Below are 22,709 nucleotides of genomic sequence, written 5' to 3' on the forward strand. Positions count from 1 at the left end.
CTGTATATTATTCTTTTGTTATCAAATGAGACAACATAGGCATTAGTTCTTTTTATTAGTAGTATCCTTGGAGCTTTCCTTGGCAGCCTCAGTTCATTTTGACCTTTAGCTCCTGAAATTATTCTTACAAGAATTGGCTGTGATTTTTTTTTTATTATCCTCCATAACCTACCCTCACTTCTGTCTTCTAAGATGTCTTTTAAAAATCCAAGTTGACTGGCAAGAGCTCTCTGTGCATCCACATTTGTTTCTAGACAATTTCCCCATTTTTCTTCATTGGGATTGTTCCTCTTTGTGTGTTCAGATTTTCATTCTTTAGATCTTCCTATTCCTTCTAGGCTTATTCTCCTTATAGAATTTTGTGTTTGTCCTTTGTTTTCGAAGAGGATCATGACATCAGGGAACTGATGATATGACTTGCAGTTGACTTTGATTTGAGTGAGTAAGGGCTGTGCAAGGTCACCAGCCTCACTTTCTCCTCCAGAGCCATCTGGATCCAGTGACCAGATATTCATCAGGATGACTGGAGTTGACCCAGGATGCAGTGGTAGACCTTGGCCCTTTTAGGCTAAGGCCTTTTCATGTACTCATTTAGAGTAAGGTAATGCCCATTTAGTGACTGGGCCTCTTTATGAAGTGAGTCAAGGGATGGCCCCTTTAATTAGAAAAAAAGGGGGAAAAATCAAGCTAGGAGGGGAAGACCCTCAGGGTTGCTGTTCCAAAGAGAAACAATTACCAATGACATTCACTCTAAGCCAGGAGGGCCCAAATTGCAGCCGTTAAGTGGAGCTTGGTCAGGGACCTATTGTGGTCCAATCTATGAGCCTCAGAGTGAACTGGGTTTAAGGTTTTGTGGAAGGAAGGAAGGAAGGAAGAAATCTAGATAGTAAACCCCAAGTTAAGTGGGCAGCTTCTAGCCATCAAAATTTACCTTCCTTTGGAAAGGAGAAGGAGAAGCAGAGGGAGAGGGAGAGGACCAACTGAGTTTACCCAACTAGCTGGGCCCCATTTTAGGCAGCTTGGTCTACTCACAGATTGTGTTTGTCCATCATTTTTGAAGAGGACCATGACATCAGGGAACTGATCTAGTTGGGTAACTCAGCTAGTGTATTATGAGGGCAGTGTTTATAATTTCAAAGAAGATCATATATATGTCTGAAAGGTTCGGAACCGCCAGATATAAGAAACTCTCAAAGTAGGAGGCAGAAGAATCAAAGCATATATTTAGGCTCCACAGTAACCAACCCATGAACCAGCATCCCCATCTTGATATATTGATCAAAAGCTTCCAGGCCCGATAAGTCCGCCTCACAAGAGTAACCAGGAGGCCACAGAGAAGCATGATGGTGTATAGCAAAATCATATACATGCTTCCCCTGTATGGTAAAAAGATTACCCACTGGCCTCAAGTCCTTGTTCAGCTTCCTCCCGTAGGTCAGCTCTGCTACTGGCAGCTCCTGCTTCAGCTTCGGCTGTGGCTGTAGCTGTAGCTGTAGCAGCCTCTGGCTCCAACAGAAGCTGTTTTTAACCATCCGGCTTCTGCGAGGGTGTAAGGTATGCCGGGGAAAGCACAGGTTCTTTCGATCTGCTTAAGCAAGGGAAGCAAGGTGAAGGGGCCAACAAGCTTACTCCAACCCAACATACAAACAGCATTCAGTTCAGGGGAAAAAGCCAAACTAGTCAAGGGCACTTGTTGACTAAGTGCTAAGATGCCCATTTTTGTTTACCAACACAGCTGGTCTTCTCTCTCTCCTTCTCCTTCCCCTTCTCCTCTCAAAAGGAAGGTAAATTTTGATGGCCAGAAGCTGTCCACTTAACTTGGGGTTTACTGGCTAGATTCCTTCCTTCCTTCCTTCCTTCCTTCCTTCCTTCCTTCCTTCCTTCCTTCCTTCCTTCCTTCCTTCACTCTACTGAATTCCTGGTTTCCCATTGGAACAGCAACCCTGAGGGTCTTCCTCTTCCAGCTTGACTTTTTTTCCTATTTTTCTAATTAAAGGGGCCATACCTTGACTCATTTCATAAAGAGTCCTATTCACTAAGTAGGTGTTACCTCACTCTAAGTGAGTACATGAAAAGGCCTTAGCCCACAAGGGTCAAAGTCTCCCATTGCATCCTGGGTTATCTCCAGTCATCCTGATGAATATCAGGCCACTGGACCCAGATGGCTGTGGAGGAGAAAGTAAGACTGGTGACCTTGTACAACCCTCCCTCACTCAAATCAGTCAGGTGCAAGTCATGTCATCATTTCCCTAATGTCATGGTCTTCTTCGAAAATGAAGGACAAACACAACAATCTTAGAGAATTTTAATCCACTTCATTTCAATTCATTTCAGTTCAATTTAATTCATTTCCATTTAGCTCAATTCAATGAATATTTATTAAACACCCACTATGTGCCAGCACTGTGCTAGAAGTTGAGGATACAAAGGCAAGAGTAAAATAGTCCCTGCCCTCAAAGAGCTTATCTTTTTTCCCACTACTTCCAAATCTTTAGAATCTGCTTTCTCCAAATCCCTTTTTCTTTGCTATATTTCTGATTCTAAGAGGGGCTGGTCACTATCTCCCTAGATTCCCATCATTTTTACTCCAATGACCAGTTCTTTTTGTGAGTGAGAGTCAAATCCAGAATAGCATTTCCCCTTCTCAGTTTCTTACCCTCCGAGCAGAGGGAATTATCATTTAGACAAGTCAAGAAGTTATTAGCTACTCTGCTTTTGGCTGAGAGAGCTCAAAGAGATAGATGCCTGCATACATAATTGTAGTCCCCCATCATGTCTCTGTGCCAGACTTGTTTTCGCATTCCCAAATGCTACATCTATTTCTCCTTTCTGCCTGGGTGGTCTGGAGTTTACTCCCGTGAGAATACTGCTTCTGTTTCTCCTCCACTGATTTTCCCCTAAATATTTTCTACCATGCTCTACTCTGTCTCTGGTTTATATATTTTCTCACATGAATATAATCTTCCTAATACATAGTACTACTTTGACCCCATTCTATTTTACCCATCCTATTTTTTTATTGAATGTCATGCCCACTCCTGTTAGTAAATATTTAACAAGTAATTCTCCAGGAAAAAAATATGCTCATGACACATTTTGAAGTTTAATTTACATGATTTAATTTGCATCACTTTCCTTAATCTAGAAATTAACAAAATAATAAGTCAAGCCCTGATCTATAGTATTTGCTGATTTTCGAAGTATAATTGGTCATATTGAAATTTAACAATTGGCTCTCACAAGCTAGTATGTGGCTCCAGTACACCACTGTTACCCTACCAGATCCACATTCTATCCATTTGTCTCATTTAATCAAGTCTCATTGATACTTCGGAGGGGAAATTTGCTTTCATGTATAAAGACTTCTAATTCACCTTGTTCATTACTTATATTTTGCTGAAGTTGGGTTGTTTTTTATTACTAAGTCCTTTCTAGGATTTTGTCTCCTGTGTATATCTGAGCATTTCTACTACTATTCTTCTTACATCAAAGTTACTCCCCATGCATTCTAGCTTGTCGGAAATCGTAGGCAGTTTTCTCTCTTTCTCTCTTCCTTTGTCTTGATTAGATTTGTAAGACTCAGGCAAATATATTCTTACTGATCCTTGTTAGTTTCACTCTATTTCTGGATAGGAGCCTGTTATTTCCGTACTTTAAATTGTGGAGTAGAAATTCAATTCTCTTCTTAGATACCATCTTCTTAATTACTTGTTTACTTTCCCAAACCAATCCCTCAGTCCCTTGCTTTCAATGGGAAAGTGACAACAATTTTACCTATTCATTGCCCTAGAGCTTTCAATTTCTATAAAATGAAATTAGCTGGGCCCTAGTCCTCAGCTCAATGGCAAATGTCTTCCTACTTGAAAGCTTCCAACTCTTCAGAGAGTGTTATCATTCCAGAGCTGCAAAATAGTGGTGATTTTTTGTGGTCATTAGTAATCTGGCCACTCCTTCCTTAGAGTAGCTGTATGTGACTTGTATTCCTTTGACAAACAATAACAGAGTGACAGGGTGGCTAGGTGGTGCAGTGGATACAATGCTGGGTCTGAAGTCAGAAAGACACATCTCTCTGAGTTCAGATCTGGCCTCAACTACTCACTAGTTGTGTGACCTTTGGCAAATCATGTAACCCTCTGTGCCTCAGTTTTATCATCTGTAAAATGAGCTAGAGAAGGAAATGGCAAGTCTCTCCAGTCTCTTTGCCAAGAGAACTCCAGATGGGGTCATGAAGAGTCAGACACAACTGAACAACAGCCCAGAGTGAACTCTTGTCTCTAATCAGTAGTGGAGGGAAATGGAGGGCAAGAACAATTCAGGAAGGAGCAGATTAATGAACAAATGAATGAATGAATAAATGAAAAAGCATTTATCAAGTACTTGTTATGTTCCAAGCATTGTAGTAAGTGCTGAGAATTTAAGTACAAAACTTTTTTTCTTTTTTGATGTTTTTATTGCTGTCTTCTGTTTTTTATATCATCATAGGTTTCCCTGGTACTCTTTCCTCTCTTCCTCACAGAGAACCATCCCATATACTAAATAGTATTTTTAAAGGCAAAAAAGATAAAAAATGAGGAAAATAAATTCGCTCAACTGATCAATGCATTTAAAAAGTCTAAAAACACAGGCAATGTACAATACCTATTGACCTCCCACCTCTAGGAAGGAGGTATTGACTCATATTTCTTCACTGAGTCATAACAAGCTTAATAGAATGGAGCAGTGGATAGAACATTAGATTTGGAGTTGGGAACACTTGAATTCATCGCCTACCTCAGAAATTTACTACCTTATCGACCCTAAGCAAGTCACTTAAGAATTAACTTCTTTCAGCCTCAGTTTCTTCATCTGTAAAATGAGGATAATGATAGTACCTGCCTCATAGGGTTTTGCTTTGCAAAACTTCAAGAGCTATATGAATACTAGTTACTATTATTATTGTTATGATTACGGTTGTTAGGAGACATATAAAGGAAATAATACAACTCTAAACCTCATCAATCTATGAAAAATCTATATGAGGAAATCACATTTCTGCATTTATATGTCATCTGTGTTTTGTTGAACATGTAAATGTATGTAGATTATTTAAATTCAATAGGACAAAATGAATAGAAGGACTGATTGCTTTGGAGTCAGGATTCAAGGCCTTTCATTGCCTGAGGCAATTCTTTAACAATTTTATGTTATGGATGAGCTATTTACCTGCATGTAGTTGAGGAGTTTCCACACCAGGTATTCACTGATTTGTAGGGAATTTTTTTTATTAAAAAAACCCCAGGTGTGAAACACCCCCTTGTGTTCCTCTTCCATCCCCAAATGGTAAAAGCTTTTTCATCCATACCAAGTTTTAGTTGGTAAATAATGAAATAAGCTGTTTCATAATTCCTTTGAAATATATAGAAAAGAACACTAGCTTTGTAGTCAGGGGAGCTGGGTTTAACTCTGAGCTCTTTCGTTTATTTGCTATGGGACCATAGACCAATCACTCAATCTAGCATAAATCCCCTTTGAAAAATAAGTGTGATATTAGAGATTGTTATGATATAGTAATTTTATAATACATTACCGAGCAATTGTCTGGCTTAGTGGAATGATCTTCAAAGTGCCAGCAGGGTGGCTCAGTGGATACAGTGCTGGGCCTGGACTTAGGAAGACTCCTCTTATGAATTCGAATCTGGCCTCAGACACTTATTTGCTGTGTGACTCTGGGCAAGTTACTTTTAACCCTGTTTACCTCAGTTTTCTTATCTGTAAAATGAGCTGGAGAAGGAAATGGAAAACCACTCCAGTACCTTTGCCAAGAAAACCTGTCATGAAGAGTTGGACATGACTGAACAACTTTAAAGTGGGAACCCCAGACCCCTGAGTATCATGGCATGACCCTAATTATTGTCATGATCACCCTTCCCAGGATAGCCATTTACAATGGGGTTTGTTTCCAATACAACCATATCTCCACTGTCAGCTGTTATTGGCCCAATCTACCATTTGCCACCCCCACCCCTTCCCATATCAGTTGAAAAGAGTGAGTTGCATGGCAAAAAATAGTCATGGCTAGGTTGTGATCTTCATCAAAGATCTTATCATATCCTGTTTCTCTCCTAACCCACCCTTCTTCTGAACTTCCTTATTTCTGCCAAGGTGTCGCCATTCTTCCAAACATCCAGGTTCAAAACCTGAGTGTAATCCTCCATTTCTCACTCTGACTCATGCTATATTCAGTAAGTTGCTAAATCTTGTCATTTCTGCTTCTACATCTCTCCCATCTGCCCCCTTCTCTCTACTCACAGAAACTACCCTAGTACAGGCCTTGATCACCCCTCCTCAGGACTGCTACAATATCCTCCTAATTCCTCTCCTGGCCTCAGTCTCTCTCCTCTCCCAGCCATCCTCCACACAGTTGCCAAAATGATTTTCCTAAAGTGCGTGTTCTTGTGTCACTTCCCCCACTCAGTAAACTCCAGTGGCTCCTGTGGATTCTATGGCCATATAGCATTTAATATTTATTTTCCCCTTTTGACCAATAAAGGACAGATGAAGAAAGACACTATCTGCATCCAGAGAAAGAACTGATAAATAGAAATATGTATAGAGTGATTTTACGTGTGTGTGTGTGTGTGTGTGTGTGTGTGTGTGTGTGTGTAATGGTAGCCATCTCAAGGGTAGGGGGCAGAGAAGGAAAAAAAAGAAAAAAAAGAATTTTACATGGTAACTTTAAAAGGAATAGCAAATTGTACATAATAGATTTGCAGTTTCATGTGCAATCATTTTTTTATTATACTATATTATGGAAATGCTTATCTTATTCCATAAATTAAAAATAAGATAAATTTTAAAAGGAAAAAAAGAAATTTTGATGTTTGCAACTTTTACAATTTATATAGTTATTGATGCCATGAAATTATATATATGATTAAAACATAAGTAAGTAGACATATATTAGAGATGCATGTTCAAAATTTTTTAGCTGAGTGATCAAAAAAGATTGGAGAACACTGGTGTAGTGAATAGAGATCTGTCCTTGGAGTGAGAAATATCTGGCCTCAAGTCCTGCCCATAACACATACTGACTGTTGACTCTGGGCAAATCACTCAACTTCTCATTGCCCCAGGCTACTTTCTAAGATTATAATTTGAAAAATAGTTGCTGAACTTCATTGGCAGAAGGAGTTTCTGCACTGAAAATTAACTACCTTGTCTAATTTACAGGTCTAGCTCCTGGACCAAATGACACAAATCCCACTTGCTAAAATACTGTTAAAATATAAATTCTGACACTGTTGATATCTTGTTAACACTTACACACAAAACCCTAGGAGTGCTCTCAGAAGGTGTTAAGTATCCTTTATGGATTCAGTTTTGCTACTTATAATGGAGACAGAATTCACTTGGCATTCAGTTAATCAAGGCGAGACCTGCCAGAAGTTGGGAGAATTTATACCTTTTACCAGATTGATAATAAATCCCTGGGCTTCAGAATCTCTAAGATGTAAGTATCTCTTCCATGAACCAACCTATCTGTCATATATTAGAGTCAGAATATTCTATGGTCGTAAATAGCTTTGGATTTGAAGGAAGAAAAACTGGGTTATAGTCATGGCAGCTGCTTTCTAACTCTGTGACCTTGATTGAATTCCTTAATCTATTGAGCCTCAATTTCTTAATTTGTAAAATGGGTTCAATAAAACTAGAATACTTCACAAAGTTTTTGGGAGAAATGTTTTCTGTAAATATTAAAATGACAAGCAAATACTTGTTATCTCTGCTGGTCATTTGTGGTGGTTTAATAGTGGCAATGACAGCAGCAACCACAACAGTAAAGAGAAGAAGGCCTCCAGTGAACTGTATGAATATGCTCAATTTATGGAAAGATATGGATAGGAATTATGCAGAACAAGAGGATCTGAGTAGGTTACAATTTACCTGGTGGAGGGAGACCCCACATTGGTCCATTGAAATACTGAAGTCGAGTAGTCATATTAGATAATGGTAGTCATGTCTTTCAGTTTCAGATCAGCAAATTGGACAACATTTATTCATTCATTATGTATTTATTGAATAATTATGATGCCAGCTGATATAGGAATACACAAATAAATATAACATATAATCTTTATACTCAAGGAATTTATGACTAATAGGAACCATATTTCCACGTAGTTGTAAAACTTTTGATTTTATATATTAACTCGACCTTGCAATTTTCGTTCCAATCAGTAGAGTCATTTGGTTAACCATAGGCACTAGTTTAGGGTATCAGAATGTTAGGACAAGAAGGGACCTTACAGACTAATTCATTTTACAGAAGAAAATGCTGAGGCCCAAAGGGTTTAAGTGCTGTGTTCAAGGTGACACAGCTAGTTGATAACTTTGCCAGGCTAAAAATATAGGGCTGCTGATTCCATGGTTCTTTTCTTTGCAGACCCACTCCTCCTCTCTAGCTTAAGAGATAGAGAAGATAGCTCAAACCCATTATATTTCACCTTGCTTTTTGGGGGGGGGGATCCTCTGATTTTCAAATTAAGTAGGTTTTACTGCACATGCATTTTTAAAAACTGGTGCCATTAGTAAGAAAAATGTTAAGAAGATCATTTAACCACTCAACAGTAAATGTCAAGGTTCTTAGTGGAATAGAGCAAGGAGGACCCGGGGTTAATTGTACCACTCAGGAAGCCACAGACTCAGAAGATACACTTTCAATGCTCCAGGCATGACCACGTTTTAGAGTAATAATAGCTTGACATTTCTTAAATAGTTACCTTCTTTCTACCCCATGTCTATACTGGGGCATAGAGTGGGTAAGACAGGAAGGTGTGTGCGTGCATGCATGCGTGCGTGTGTGTGTGTATTTTGGAGGGAGTTATCGGGGACATGCTCAGAGCTTAGAATGAATTCTTGGGTGTGAGAATTATGTCTGTATGACCTTGGCTTAGATTCACAGCCTCTATTCCCAATATTCAAAGTAACGGAAAGTGCTTCCTTCATGACAGGGCAGAGATGGAGCTGCAAGAGGGCTTCATACCAAAGGAGAGAGTGGTTGTGGTTGTTATTCAGTCATTTTTCAATTGTGTGTGACTGTTTGTGACCCCATTTGGAGTTTTCTTGGCAAAGATAACTGTAGCGGTTTGCCATTTCCTTCTCCAGATCATTTTACAAATGAAGAAACTGAGACAAATAGGGTGAAGTGACTTGCCCAGGGTCACACAGCTAGTAAGTGTCTGAGGCCAGATTTGAACCCAGAAAGATGAGTCTTCCTGACTTCAGGCTCTATCCACTTTGCCACCTAAGGAGAGAGTGGGTATCACTTATTGTTTATTACTCTGAAGCCAAACTGTGAAATGGTAGATACAGGAACATCCTTAGATCTTTGTAATATTTGTAATATTAAGACTTCCAAAAGCAGTGTAGTATAATGCTGGACTTGTAGTCAGAAGATCTGGGTTTGAACCCTTGTTCAAACATGTTCAAGTGTTACTTGTTTGTTCCTATGGAAGCCACTAATCAGGATTTGGTACATCAATTTTCTCATCTGCCACTTGGGATAATAACATCTTGGGTTGGTGGAGTGGATTGGTAGTAAATGTTTTTGGATCTGTGATCTCAGAGATGTAGGATATTCCCTGGTAAGGAAATTCCCCCAACTGCAGAGCAGTAATTTTTCAGCAATTTTAAGTCTTAGAGTGTTGCCTGGGGCACTTAGAGGTTAAGTGATTTGCCCAGGATCACATAAACATATGTGTCAGAGGAAGGAGTTGAGCCCAAAACTCTTCTGGTTTTGGAGGCTACATTTCTATCCATCCCCCAACCCTCCACCCCCATTTCCCATCTTCTTGTGTGTATCAAACGAGACAATACAGTTCCCCAAACACTTTCTGAACACGAATAATCTTAAATTATCAGTCATAAGGGCAATGGTAACTATGAGACCAAGAGGACGTTAGGAAGAAAGAATGCTGATCTCAGAACAATGATAATAGACCCTGCTGGGATATATCATGGGGATTCAGATTTTGGACAGGGACATTAGACTATATGACCTCTAAGGTCTCTTCCAACAATTTTGTGAATGTATATTGATTAATTTGTTTCTTCTATAATTCTGGGATTTGATCCATACCCTTCCCAGCAGTTTCTGGGGTCAAAGAGGAGTGTGTATGTGTGTGTGTGTGTGTTTGTGTGTTTGTGTGTGTTTGTGTGTTTGTGTGCGTGTATTTCTGTCCCTCTTAGTATTGCTTCTGAGCACCCAGGTTCTAATTATATTTAAAATATCTCAAATGCATTTTTCATGCTAATGGAGAAATTTACTTAAGTGCAGAATTATGCAACTTCGTTCTTTTTTGCCAAATTACATAAAGGCTGCAGTTCCTCTTGGTGTCAAGTGAGTGATGGCCCAGGACACCTATTGTACTATATTCATAGCTTATAGTTCTTTTCAAGGCTTTTGCCTGCATCTTATTACCTACTTACTATTAATTTATTGCCCAAGCTTGCCATATTTTCAAAAGCAAAGTGAATGTTTTAGATGCGTGGCTTTTCTTTCATTTCTTCTATATTGTTAACTTTTATATTTGATTTAAGCTATTTATGCTCCTACCTGAGGCCGTTCCTCTTCCATGATTACATTCAATTTTATGTGTTCTTCTAGGCATATTTCAAAACAGGATTGCTGAATGTTATGTTTGTCTTTCTTCCCTCTGTCTACTAATTATTCTTTCCTAGGGTGATTTATAGTAAGTAGCATATTTAAAGAAACTTTACTGCCAATTGCCTTGAGGGACTGTTCCTCCTCAAATGTCAAAAAGTAGCACTTCAAGGTTAAATAGTTTCATTATTGGCAAGAATATTGGCACTTCATGTTGGTTGGAGCCCTGGCTACCAGACTGGGGCTATTCAATTAAGTGAAATTGACTCCAAACTCTCCCTGGCCATGGTTCCCCTATGATAACTCATGTTGGCAATATTGCTCTTATCCTAAGCCTTCATTAGATATTCCCTTTTCAAAAGTCCTTCTTTTCTTTTTTCTTTGGACCTTTCAAGTTTATTACCCATCAAAAGAGGACCTTCTATCTCTGATTTTTTTCCCCTGTCTCATTTGTAACCCAAAATTAAATGATGGCCTTGGAAAGCTTACTCTAGTCCTCATTCCAGTGGGCTTCTCTCTCTTAATCTGCCATTCCCCTTTTTATCTCTGGTTCATTTAATTTCCTATGTAGAGCTGGGGGTCACTGTCTAATGAGGCTCTTCTTAGTTCTGTATCTTTGATTGAAGTTACTCTCCTGAACTCCTTAGTCAGCTTTCTTTTATTAGAAGAATTCAATGGTGATAGGGCTGACTATTGGCTGCTTGGACTTAGCTGGTGGTGAGGACTCAAATTTGACTGTTTTGGTCCTAGCCCTATCCTCTTAAGATAACTGACACTATGATTGATAAGATAGTTTTCTTGATGATTAAATGAGTTGTAGTGCAGTTTTGGTACAGGGTTGGAAACCTAAGCCAAACCACTTATAGTCTGGAGTTTGGTACTAAAGGAATAGAAGTTACATCAGTCATTGGCTTCTTTTTATACCATGGCAATGTTTCTTTGCCTTCCATAGATCCAAGGACAGATAGAACATTCCCCAGTCTCTTGAGACCAGACCAAGAAGGTCTCTTTTTGAAAGTCTGAACTTTGTTGGGTTATGGACTGTGCAGCCAAGAGGTACTGCTCTATTTCTTGCCCCAAATCCTCGAGACTCTGGCTAGGATTATTTCAAGGCTGGCTGGGATGTAAGAGCTATGCAGTTGCTGATGAGTTTCACAAAACAGAACAGGGCTAATGTAATGAATTGTGTGGATCCATGATGGCTGATCTGCTAAAGTCAATGTAGGGAGGGCATAGGGGATGCATAATTCAGTCAAGGTAACTATTCAAATAACTAACACCCCCACCTGACATTCTGCATTATTGTGCTAATGGGTACATTAAATACCTATGATTAAATTTTGTGGGATAAATATGGCCTATCTTTTTCTTTCTTTTTGAATATTCCATGGTCATAATATGATAATGATGGTGATGATAGCTCAAATTTCTAAAACATTTTAAGTTTTATGGAGTGTATTTTTCCTAAAAACTCTGGGAAATAGTATTATGATTTCATTTTTCAAATCAGGAAACTGAGGTTTAGAGAGATAAATGAGTTGCCCATGGTCAGTAAATGTCAGAAACTGGGTATTTATGTGCCTTTATCTGACTGAGTTTGTGATGGATTCTAAGAGGCCATTACGTTATTTTAAAATATATCTTAAGAGCTTATGATAAATCTTCTCTTGAGCCTAGTCATTTCCAGGATGCATAAGAGCAATATTCACTCAAAGGAGAGATGCACCAGGAATTCTCTCAAAGTGTCTTATATTCCAGGCTTCCAAAATACAACTTTTCTGTTTTTTTCTTGCCCAGGTTAGGTTTGGTTACATTCTTAATATCTGGTGAGACTAAATAACAACTTTAATCAGCTACTGTGTGTACCTGCATGGCAGAGGTGGTGGCAGATTACTGTACATGCCATATGGGGCTCCATTTGCATTTAGTGAGCTCTCAGCTGTGTACTGTGTATTCTTAATGAATCACATGCAAGCGGAGGATGGCTATATTTATCCAAACCCTGGGAGTAAAAGTGTTCACTGTGATCCAGCTTGCATGCCCCAGAAATGTGCCTCACAGGCTGTTCTGGTTTTCATTGTGGTTGAATTTTAGGGTCATTCAGCATTGGTTCACTGGCAACATCAGCTGATTCTTAAGGATTCTCAACTTCTGTCTAAAGATGTAATGTAGGGCCCTAGCACGAGAAGGAATCTAGAGAAGACTTTTGGCTCAGGTCTTTGACTTAAGGGCTATGCTTAACTCATCCCAGATAGACAAGATACTGTCCTTCCAAACAATTCACTCTTTTCTCTCTGCCATTCCCCTTCCCTTCCCTTCTCATCCCTTTCCCTTTCCTTTCTTTCCCTTTTTCTTTCCCTTTCCCTTTCCATTTCCCCTTCCCTGTTCCTTCCCCTTCCCTGTCCCTTTTCCTTCCCTTTCTCTTTCCCTTTTCCCTTTCTTTCCCTCCTCTCTCTCTCTCCCTCCCCTCCTTCCTCCCCCTTCTCATTTCCTTCTCCACTTTCCCTCTCTCTCCCCTTCCTCTTCCCTCGTTTGAAATATTCATGACCAGTCAGATTTTGAGCCTTTGAGAACCAGGGCCCATCTTTACACTGCCATGCAGCTGGGGCAGGGTGTTAACAGAGGGTCAGAGTAGATACCACATTATTTGGCTGCTCAGAAATCTTCAAGTGGCTCCCCTCTTAAAATTCTTATCGTCCTTCAAAGCTCAGTTCTGATATTGCCTCCTCCAGGAAGCCTTCTCTGACTCTTCCAGTTGTTAATGTTCATTCACCTTTCAGTTATTCATATTGGACTTACTTTTGTCCATGTTTTGTTTTTTCCTCCCCTCAGTATAATTTAAACTCCTTAAAGACAGGAACTGTTTCCTTTTATACTCCAAAGGCCTATTAGCACAGTGCTTTACTTCTTTTTATATTTTATTTTATTTTAAGTTTATGGAATAAAACAATTTCGTAACATAGTACAATAAAAAGATGATTGTATATGAAACTGAAAATCTATTTTTCTTTTTTTCCTCATACCCCACCCTACGGATGGCTACCGCTAGACACACATAGGCATATACATATATTTGTATATATATATATGTGTATATATATATATTTGTGTGTATATATATGCAAAATTAGTCTATATATACTTCTATTTATCAGTTCTTTCTCTGGATGTGGATAATATCTTTCTTCATGTATCTCTTATACTTAATTTAGGCATTTATAATAGACAAAAGGACCTATTTGCTTAAAGTCCTTCTTAAAACAATATTGCTGTTATTATACACAATGTTCTCTTGGTTCTGCTAATTTTACTCTTTATTGTTTCATGCAAGTCTTTCCATATTTTTCTAAGATCATTGAGCTTATCATTTCTTATAGCATAGTAATATTCCATCATAATCATGTACTACAACTTGTCCATCCATTCCCCAACTAATGGGCATCCTTGCAATTTCTAGTTCTTTGCCACCACAAAGACAGCTGCTATAAACATTCTAGGTTCTTTTCCTTTTATCCTAATTGTCTTTGGAAATATACCAAGTAGTGGTATTGCTGGGTCAAAGGGTATAGGTAGTTTAATAACTCTTTGAGACAGTGCTTTACTTCTAAAAGGCACTTCATATATGTTTTTGGATTGAATTTTTACATATGAAAAAATGGAACATATGAATGATTGAATAAAGCATTTATTAAATGCTTAGTGTATGCAAAGCACTGCGCTAAGTCCTCGGAATAATCTTAAGGAGCTCATATTCTAGCTCAAATTCTGGGTGTGTGTGTAGGGGTGTGGGGGCGTTGTGTGTGTTGGTGGGGAGGCAGGACACAAAACATATAGCAGATTTCAGCTGCAAGTCAGATAGAAAGGATAGGAAGAGAATAAACATTTTTTAAAGAGCCTGCTACATGCCAGCCACTATGCTACGTGCCTTACAAATATTATCTCATTTGATCCTCACAACAGCCCTCCCAGGTAGATGCTGTCCTTATTCCTATTTTACAGTCAAGGAAATTGAGGCAAATAGAGGTCATCTGACTTGCCCAGGGATCACACAGGAGTAAGTATCTGAAGCTGGATTTAAACTCAGGTCTTCCTGACTCTGGACTCAGCTTTCTACCTACTGCACCACCTAGCCAATAGAAAAAATGCCCTGGTCCTTAGGTTACAATGGCAAAGCAGATGGTAATGCCTCACCTTTAATGTTATTTCTACTGATAAAATCATATCACTTTCTGATGTTAAACCATTTGACAGTGCCAAAGACTTTAGGATTTTCAGTAGCTATGGGTGTAGCAAGTGCAGGAGTTAGTCCTTCATCGTAAAGCAGCCAAAGGAGGTAGCAGAAAGCACAGGTAGGCTCGTCTACACAATGAGGTGGCTAGGTAGTGCAGTGGATAGAGAAGTAGGAAGACCCGGGTTCAAATTCTGCCTCAGACACTGTGTAACTCCAGGGCAAGTCACATCACCTCATTCAACCTCAGTTTCCTCATCTGTAAAATTAGGGAGTCACATTCAATGGCCTCTAAAGTCCATTTCTATTCTAAACCTATGATCTTATGGTCTATGACTACGTGATTTTTATGATATCCAGTAACACTTGAAACACATGTCATCTAGTCTTCATTTAAAGGCACATAGTGAGAGGAAACCTATTACTTCCCAAGACATCCAATTCCATGGTTGTATAGTTCTTATTATTAGAATGTTTTTCCTTACATCAAGTTGAAATCTGCCATTGTTTCTAGTTCTACTCCCTGGGCCCCCCATAAAACAAGCACAGGCAATGTGTTACAGTTGAAAGAGACCGAGACTTGGAATCAGAAGAGACCTGAATTTGAATTCTGCCTCCGACGCTTCCTAGCCCTATAAGTTTCTTCGGGTGTGAAATGGATATTATAATATCTGTAGGACTTACCTTGTAGGATTGTTGTAAGAATCAAGTGAGGTGATATATTTAAAAGCACCTTCTAAGCCTTAAGACACTATAACATTTCTGTCATTAATATTATCATCATCATGACCATTTTCTACCATTCTACCATTTTCATACAGCCCTGAAGTCTCTGGCTTCCTGGAACCTTTGATATGAACCCTTTACTAACTTTCTTCTCTAGTTCTCTCAGCAACAATACTCAAAATCCATAATTGTTGCCAAGCTTCCCCATCTGTGAAATGGATTGATCATCCCTACTGCGCAGGCTTATTCTGAGGATCAAATGAATTAGAGCTATTGAAAGCATTTTGTCAAAGTATAGAGCACCTTACCAAAAACAATTACATTTTACTTTTTTCAATTAACAGGCATTTATTTTATTTCCCTCTCACTTCCCCCTCCTGACAAAAACAATAGAACAGAAACAAAACCCATGTGACCAATTGCCATGGTCAAGCAAAACCCATTCCCACATTGACCATATCCAAAAATACATATCTTACACTGCATCTTGAGTCTGTCACCTCGCTCAGAAGGTGGGTAATGTTCTTCATCCTCAGTCATTTAGAATCATGGGTGCTCATTGCATTGGTCAGAATTCATAAGTCTTTCAAAGTTGTTTGTTTTTACAATGTTGTTATCGTATCGGTTATTCTCTATTTCACTTTTCATCAGTTCATACCAGTATCCCTAGGTTCTTAACATATGTGCCTGAATGACATAGCATCTAAATACTTTTAAAAATGTGTTAAATGAGTTACAGGAAGAAACAGATGACAAAGCAGCTGTATTAGTCTTCCAAGGAGAGTGGGATTTAGTTAGGACAGTTGCTCGGTTGGGATTTAGTTGTGACAGTTGCTTTGCGGGGCCACGATTGACTGGCCTGTGATGTGGATGGTTGGAGAAACAAATCTGTTAAGTGTGTCAGCACTTTATCTAAGAAATACACCTTTGCCGAAGGCAGAAGCTTTTGGTGCTTTTTGACTAAGCTGGTCTGTGACAGGCAAAGCTTTCATCATCCGAAGAGGGGATAGGAAGACTTCCTCTGTGGAATTTCTGATTGAAAGCTGCAGATTAGGTTGGGGATATTTTCTGATTGGTGATAAAAACTGAGGAAAGTTTGGGAGCAAATATCATTCATAAGAGTGGGTAGATAGGGTGATTTGAATCAGAACCTGAAAGTCAATTTCAAATGGATGAATAGAGAATACTTTGGCCTCTGACAGGGAGCTGTCCTGCAGGAAATGTAGTCCATCCAGATGAAATCCCTTCCAAGGCAGCTGGAGTGAGGGGGCAGTGAATTTGAAAAGCTGTCTCCTTGATGTTCTGAGTCACTTGGAAAGTAAGATGATAACAACTTACCCTTTAATCCTTGTAATCAGGTGAAATCATGAATGTCTCCTTGGCTCAAAAAAGCTTCATTCTTTTAAGGCATTTCCATGGGAGAAAAAAAAAGAGGAGACTTCATTATGTTGTGTCAGCTTAAAGGATTTTTTCTTAGTACAGTGGACAAGGGATTTCCTCCTCCACCCTCCAACTCTGAGTAAATTATGTATGCAAGCACTACTGAATCAATTCTCTTTTCCTAGGGCTCTATTTTCTCTGACTCTTTAATCTTAGATGATGACTGTACCTCGTGCACATTTTCTGGGGTATTGCCTTTTGACTTGAGTAATAACTCCACTGTGTCCTTTTCTAGGCTCTATGAAGGCAAAGAACAGATGGAATTTGAAGAATCCATGAGACGGCTCTTTGAATCCATCAACAACCTGATGAAAAGTCAATACAAGACCACCATCTTGTTGCAGGTTAGTTTACACAGATGTTAACATTGGTTTTCCTGATCTTGACATGAAAAGAATGGTGATATGTTGAGATAGTGTCCACTTTGGCTGTTAAACATGCAGCCCTTTGTTAATTGAAGACATAGGTTGGAAGGTATGCTTAATTATCCCTGAGGTAAAAGGCTAACAGGGCAGGGAGAAGGTTGCTGTTCACCAGTGAACTAAAATTGCTGGGTATTAATGACTCCTATGTTAGGATTTTTGGGGGTTATACATGGCACGGTGGATAGACAGCTGGACTTGGAGTGAAAAAGTTTGAATCCTGACTCAGACACTTACTAGAGACCTTTGTTGTTAAATTGTTTCAGGCATGTTTGATTCTCTGTGACCCCTTTCGGGGTTTTCTTGGTAAAGATACTGGAGTGGTTTTCTGTTTCCTTCTCCATCTCATTTTACAGATGAGGAAACTGCGGCAAACAGGGTTAAGTGACTCACACAGCTAGTAAGAGTTTAAGGCCAAATTTGAACTCAGGTTTTCTCAATCCAGGCCTGGTGCTCTATCAACTGTGCCACTTAGCTGCCCCACTAATGACCTCAGGCAAGTTGATTAACTTCTCTGGGCTGCATTTTCCTCCTCTGTAAAATGAAGGGGTTGAATTTGATGTCATCTAAGGTCCCCTACTGCTCTTCAATTTTTAGTCCCACATTAGGAAAAAGCAGAGTCTGACTTACCTTTTATTGTGTTGAATTTTTTACAGTGAGAACTAGTTAGTTCCTAATAAGAAATTGCTGCCCAAAGGCCCAGATTTCCTTCCCAGTACAATAAACTTGTTCCTCTTTACATGACTTGAGAATCTCCTCTGTGAGGAGGAGATGTTGCCAGGAAGACAAGAGATCTCCAATTGAGCTTCTCTCTTTTACTAATCTGCAAACCCAGTAATGCTTATAAAAACCTTGAGACTTGACCTTGTTTCTGGTCTAGCACTAGACCAGAGTGAAGGGACCAATTAGAAAAACTTCATTATTTCTATTGAATTTACTGCAAAGCATTCTGGAAGTGTTGGCCATTGATCATGTATAATGAAAACCCAAATACATTTATCTTAATCAATGAGTTAATGCAGATTGCTTCATTTTTTATCAAGTTTATCCTTTTGGTCACTAATTTAAATAGCCATTACTATGCTTAGGATCTCCCAGATGCTAGTTAGAATTAATGAGTTTTTGTGTTTGTCTGGATGGGTTGCATAAGGAAAGCTTGTTCTCTATGACATCAGAAATTGCAACCCTCAGGGTCCATCCAGGGTTGCTAGAGTGGTGACTATTCACCTGGACTGGGTAGAGGCAGAAGACATTCTCCTTCAGACATTAATTATGTGGGGGCAGAGCCAAGATGGCAGCTGGAAAGCAGGGACTTTCCTAAAGCTTTCCCCTAGGTCCCTCCAAACACCTATAAAAAATGGCTCTGAACAAATTCTAGAACTGCAGAACCCACAAAATAGCAGAGGGAAGCAGGGCTCCAGCCCAGGACAGCCTGTATGGTCACTTGGTAGAGTCTATCACATGGGGCTGGGAGCAGAGCAGAGCCCAGTGTGGGGTGTGCCCAGACTAACCAGACCAGGAGCTGGGCAGAACAGGCCCTAGTGCCCTGAATCAGTGAGCTATGACAGTTACCAGACTTCTCAACCCACAAACACCAAAGACAACAGAGAAGGTCAGTGGGAAAAACTGTGGGGACAGAGTGAAAGGAGTTTGTGGTTTGGCCACTGCCCCAGGCAGTGGAGGTGGTGCAGCTACAGAACTACAGCTAGAGTTGCTTCCAGCCCCAGGCCCACCTGGTGGGAGGAAATAAGTGGCAGATCAGAGCGGGAGTGTAGAGTCTGCTTAGATCTGAGTCCTGGTTTGGGTCGGTAGCTCTTGGGGGAGGAGGAGCACTGGGGTGGCAGAGGTTGCTGTGTAGACATAGCTCTGAAAACAACAGTGCAGCCCCTCAAGCTTGGGACAGAGTACTCTCTACAAGCAGTCATACCCCGACAAAAAACTCAAGGGTCAAGTAGTTGGCTGGGAACGTGGCCAGTCAGTGAAAACAGACTCAGATTCAGACTCAGACTTTGGAATCTTTCTTTGGTGACAAAGAAGACCAAAACATACAGCCAGAAGAAATCAACAAAGTCAAAGAGCCTACATCAAAAGCCTCCAAGAAAAACATGAACTGGTCTCAGGCCATGGAAGAGCTCAAAAAGGAATTGGAAAAGCAAGCTAGAGAAGTAGAGGAAAAATTGGGAAGATAAATGAGAGTGATGTGAGAAAACCATGAAAAACAAGTCAATGACTTGCTAAAGGAGACCCAAGAAAATACTGAAGAAAATAACACCTTAAAAATAGACTAACTCAAATGGCAAAAGAGCTCCAAAAAGCCAATGAGGAGAAGAATGCTTTGAAAGGCAGAATTAGCCAAATGGAAAAGGAGGTCCAACGGACCACTGAAGAAAATACTACCTTAAAAATTAGATTGGAGCAAGTGGAAGCTAGTGACTTTATGAGAAATCAACATAATATAAAACAGAACCAAAGGAATGAAAAAATGGAAGACAATGTGAAATATCTCATTGGAAAAACCACTGACCTGGAAAATAGATCCAGGAGAGAGAATTTAAAAATTATTGGACTACCTGAAAGCTGTGATCAAAAAAAAAAGCCTAGATATCATCTTTCAAGAAATTGTCAAGGAGAACTGCCCTGATATTCTAGAGCCAGAGGGTAAAATAGAAATTGAAAGAATCCAACAATCCCCTCCTCAAAAAGATCCCAAAAAGACAACTTCTAGGAATTTTGTCACCAAATTCCAGAGCTCCCAGATCAAGGAGAAAATACTACAAGCAGCCAGAAGGAAATGACTTGAGTATTATGGAAACTCAATCAGGATAACCCAAGATCTAGCAGCTTCTACATTAAGGGATTGAAGGAATATGATATTCTAGAAGTCAAAGGAGTTAGGATTAAAACCAAGAATCACCTACCCAGCAAAACTGAGTATCATGCTCCAAGGCAAAATATGGATTTTCAATAAAATAGAGGACTTTCAAACTTTCACAGCGAAAAGACCAGAGCTGAATAGAAAGTTTGACTTTCAAACACAAGAATGAAGAGAAGCATGAAAAGGTAAACAAGAAAGAGAAATCATAAGGGACTTACTAAAGTTGAACTGTTTTGTTTACATTTCTACATGGAAAGATGATGTGTATAATTCATGAGACCTCAGTATTTGGGTAGCTGAAGGGAATATACATATAAACATACATACATATATATATACACACATACATAGACAGACGGCACAGGGTGAGTTGAATATAAAGGGATGATATCTAAAAAAATAAAATCAAATTAATGGATGAAAGAGGAATATATTGTGAGAGGGAGAAAGGGAAAGATAGAATAGGGTAAATTATCTTACATAAAAGTGGCAAGAAAAAGCAGTTCTGTTGGGAGCGAAGAGGGGGCAGGTGAGGGGTAATGAGTGAATCTTGCTCTCATTGGATTTGACCTAAGGAGGGAATACCATACACACTCAATTGGGTATTTTGCTCCACAAGGGAAAAAGGAGGAAGGAGATAAAAGAGAGGGGATGATAGAAGGGAGGGCAGATAGGGGGAGGAGGTAATCAAAAGCAAACACTTTCAAAAAGGGACAGGGTCAAGGGAGAAAATTGAGTAAAGGGGGATAGGTTAGAAAGGAGCAAAATATAGTTAGCCTTTCACAACATGAGTATTGTGGAAGGGTTTTACATAATGATACATGTGTGGCTCATGTTGAATTTCTTGCCTTCTTGGCGGGGGGGAGGGAAGAGGGGAGAGAATTTGGAACTCAAAGTTTTAAACGCAGATGTTCCAAAAAAAGTTGTGTTTGCATGCAACTGGTAAATAAGATATACAAGCAATGGGGCATAGAAATCTATCTTGCCCTACAAGAAAGCAAGGAAAAGTGGGATGGGGGGAGTGGGGTAACAGAAGGGAGGGTTGACTGGGGAATGGGGCAATTAGAATACATGCCATCTTGGAGTGGGGGGAGGGTAGAAATGGGGAGAAAATTTGTAATTCAAACTCTTGTGAAAATCAATGCTGAAAACTAAAAATATTAAATAAATAATAAAGGATAATTTTATTCTGTGCAATAAAAAAGTAAATTAATGATGTTATCCTAAAGAATGAATACTTTTGAATTACAGAGTTTCTAATGTTAGAAAAGGTAAAATTATTGGACTAGAAATCATGATCGCTGAATATCTACCTATCTATCTGTCTATCTATCTATCTATCTATCTATCTATCTATCTGTCTAACAAATATAGGTGGCACAGTAGATAGAGCACCAAGCCTAGAGTCAGGCAGACTCATCTCTGTGATTTCAGTTCTGGCCTCAGAAATGTACTAGCTGTGTGACCCTGAGCAAGTCATTTGACCCTGTTTGCCTCAGCTTCCTCATCCATAAAATGAGTTAGAGAAGGAAATGACAAACCACTTCAGTATCTTCACCAAGAAAACCCAAAGAGGGGTTGTGAGGAGTCAGACATGACTGATATATATGTATATGTATGTATATAATATATGTATATATATATACACAGATATATACATATATTACATGTGAATACACACACACATACACACACATATATATACGTATATATATATATATATATTTCCTGTTTTACAATGTTTGAAGTAATTTTAGTAAGTTTTCTTTTTTTCTGTATTCACATCCTCTTAAAACATTCAGGCTCCAAAGTATTAAATGTAAAATGACAGAGTTGTACCAGATATCCTTTTTCATTTTTTTCCCTCTTCAGTCACTGGAGCATTTGGAATATAATGTAGCAGAAAAAGCATTTAACTCAAAAGTCACTGGACCTGAGTTCAAATCCCACTCTGCTACTTACTACTTCTGTCACCTTGGGCAAGTCATGTAACCTTTCTTGACCTTAGTTCCATCATCTATAAAATGGGGGTAGCAGTGGGACTATAATAACAGTAGCTCACATTTATACAGTACTTACCATGTACCAGGCTCTGTGCTCAGTGCTTTACAAGTATTATTTCATTTAATCCTCACAACCTCCTTGAGAGGTAAGTGCTATTATTTTATTTATTTTACAGATGAGGAAACTGAGGCAGAGGTTAAGTGAATTGCTTGGCATTACATAGCTAATAAGTATTAGAGACCACATTTGAATTCTCATCTTCCTGACTCAAAAGCCAGTGCTGTCTCTACTGTGCCACCTAGCTGCCATGGTCTAGACCAGCAGTGGGGAATCCATGGCCTCAAGGTCACATGTGGCCCTCTAGGTTCTCAA

At 39.2% G+C, this 22,709-nt stretch overlaps 1 protein-coding gene across 1 annotated transcript in view; it reads left to right on the forward strand.

The window, feature by feature from the left end:
• Nucleotides 1–22,709, forward strand: part of DOCK2 (dedicator of cytokinesis 2) — a 513,031-nt gene that overhangs the window by 106,373 nt on the left and 383,949 nt on the right. Inside the window, exon 23 of the mRNA XM_036749404.1 lies at nucleotides 17,272–17,380. Coding sequence (XP_036605299.1) covers nucleotides 17,272–17,380 — 109 coding nt within the window. The remainder of the gene's footprint in view (nucleotides 1–17,271; nucleotides 17,381–22,709) is intronic.

Source organism: Trichosurus vulpecula, chromosome 3, assembly GCF_011100635.1.
Source record: "Trichosurus vulpecula isolate mTriVul1 chromosome 3, mTriVul1.pri, whole genome shotgun sequence".
Taxonomy (NCBI): domain Eukaryota; kingdom Metazoa; phylum Chordata; class Mammalia; order Diprotodontia; family Phalangeridae; genus Trichosurus; species Trichosurus vulpecula.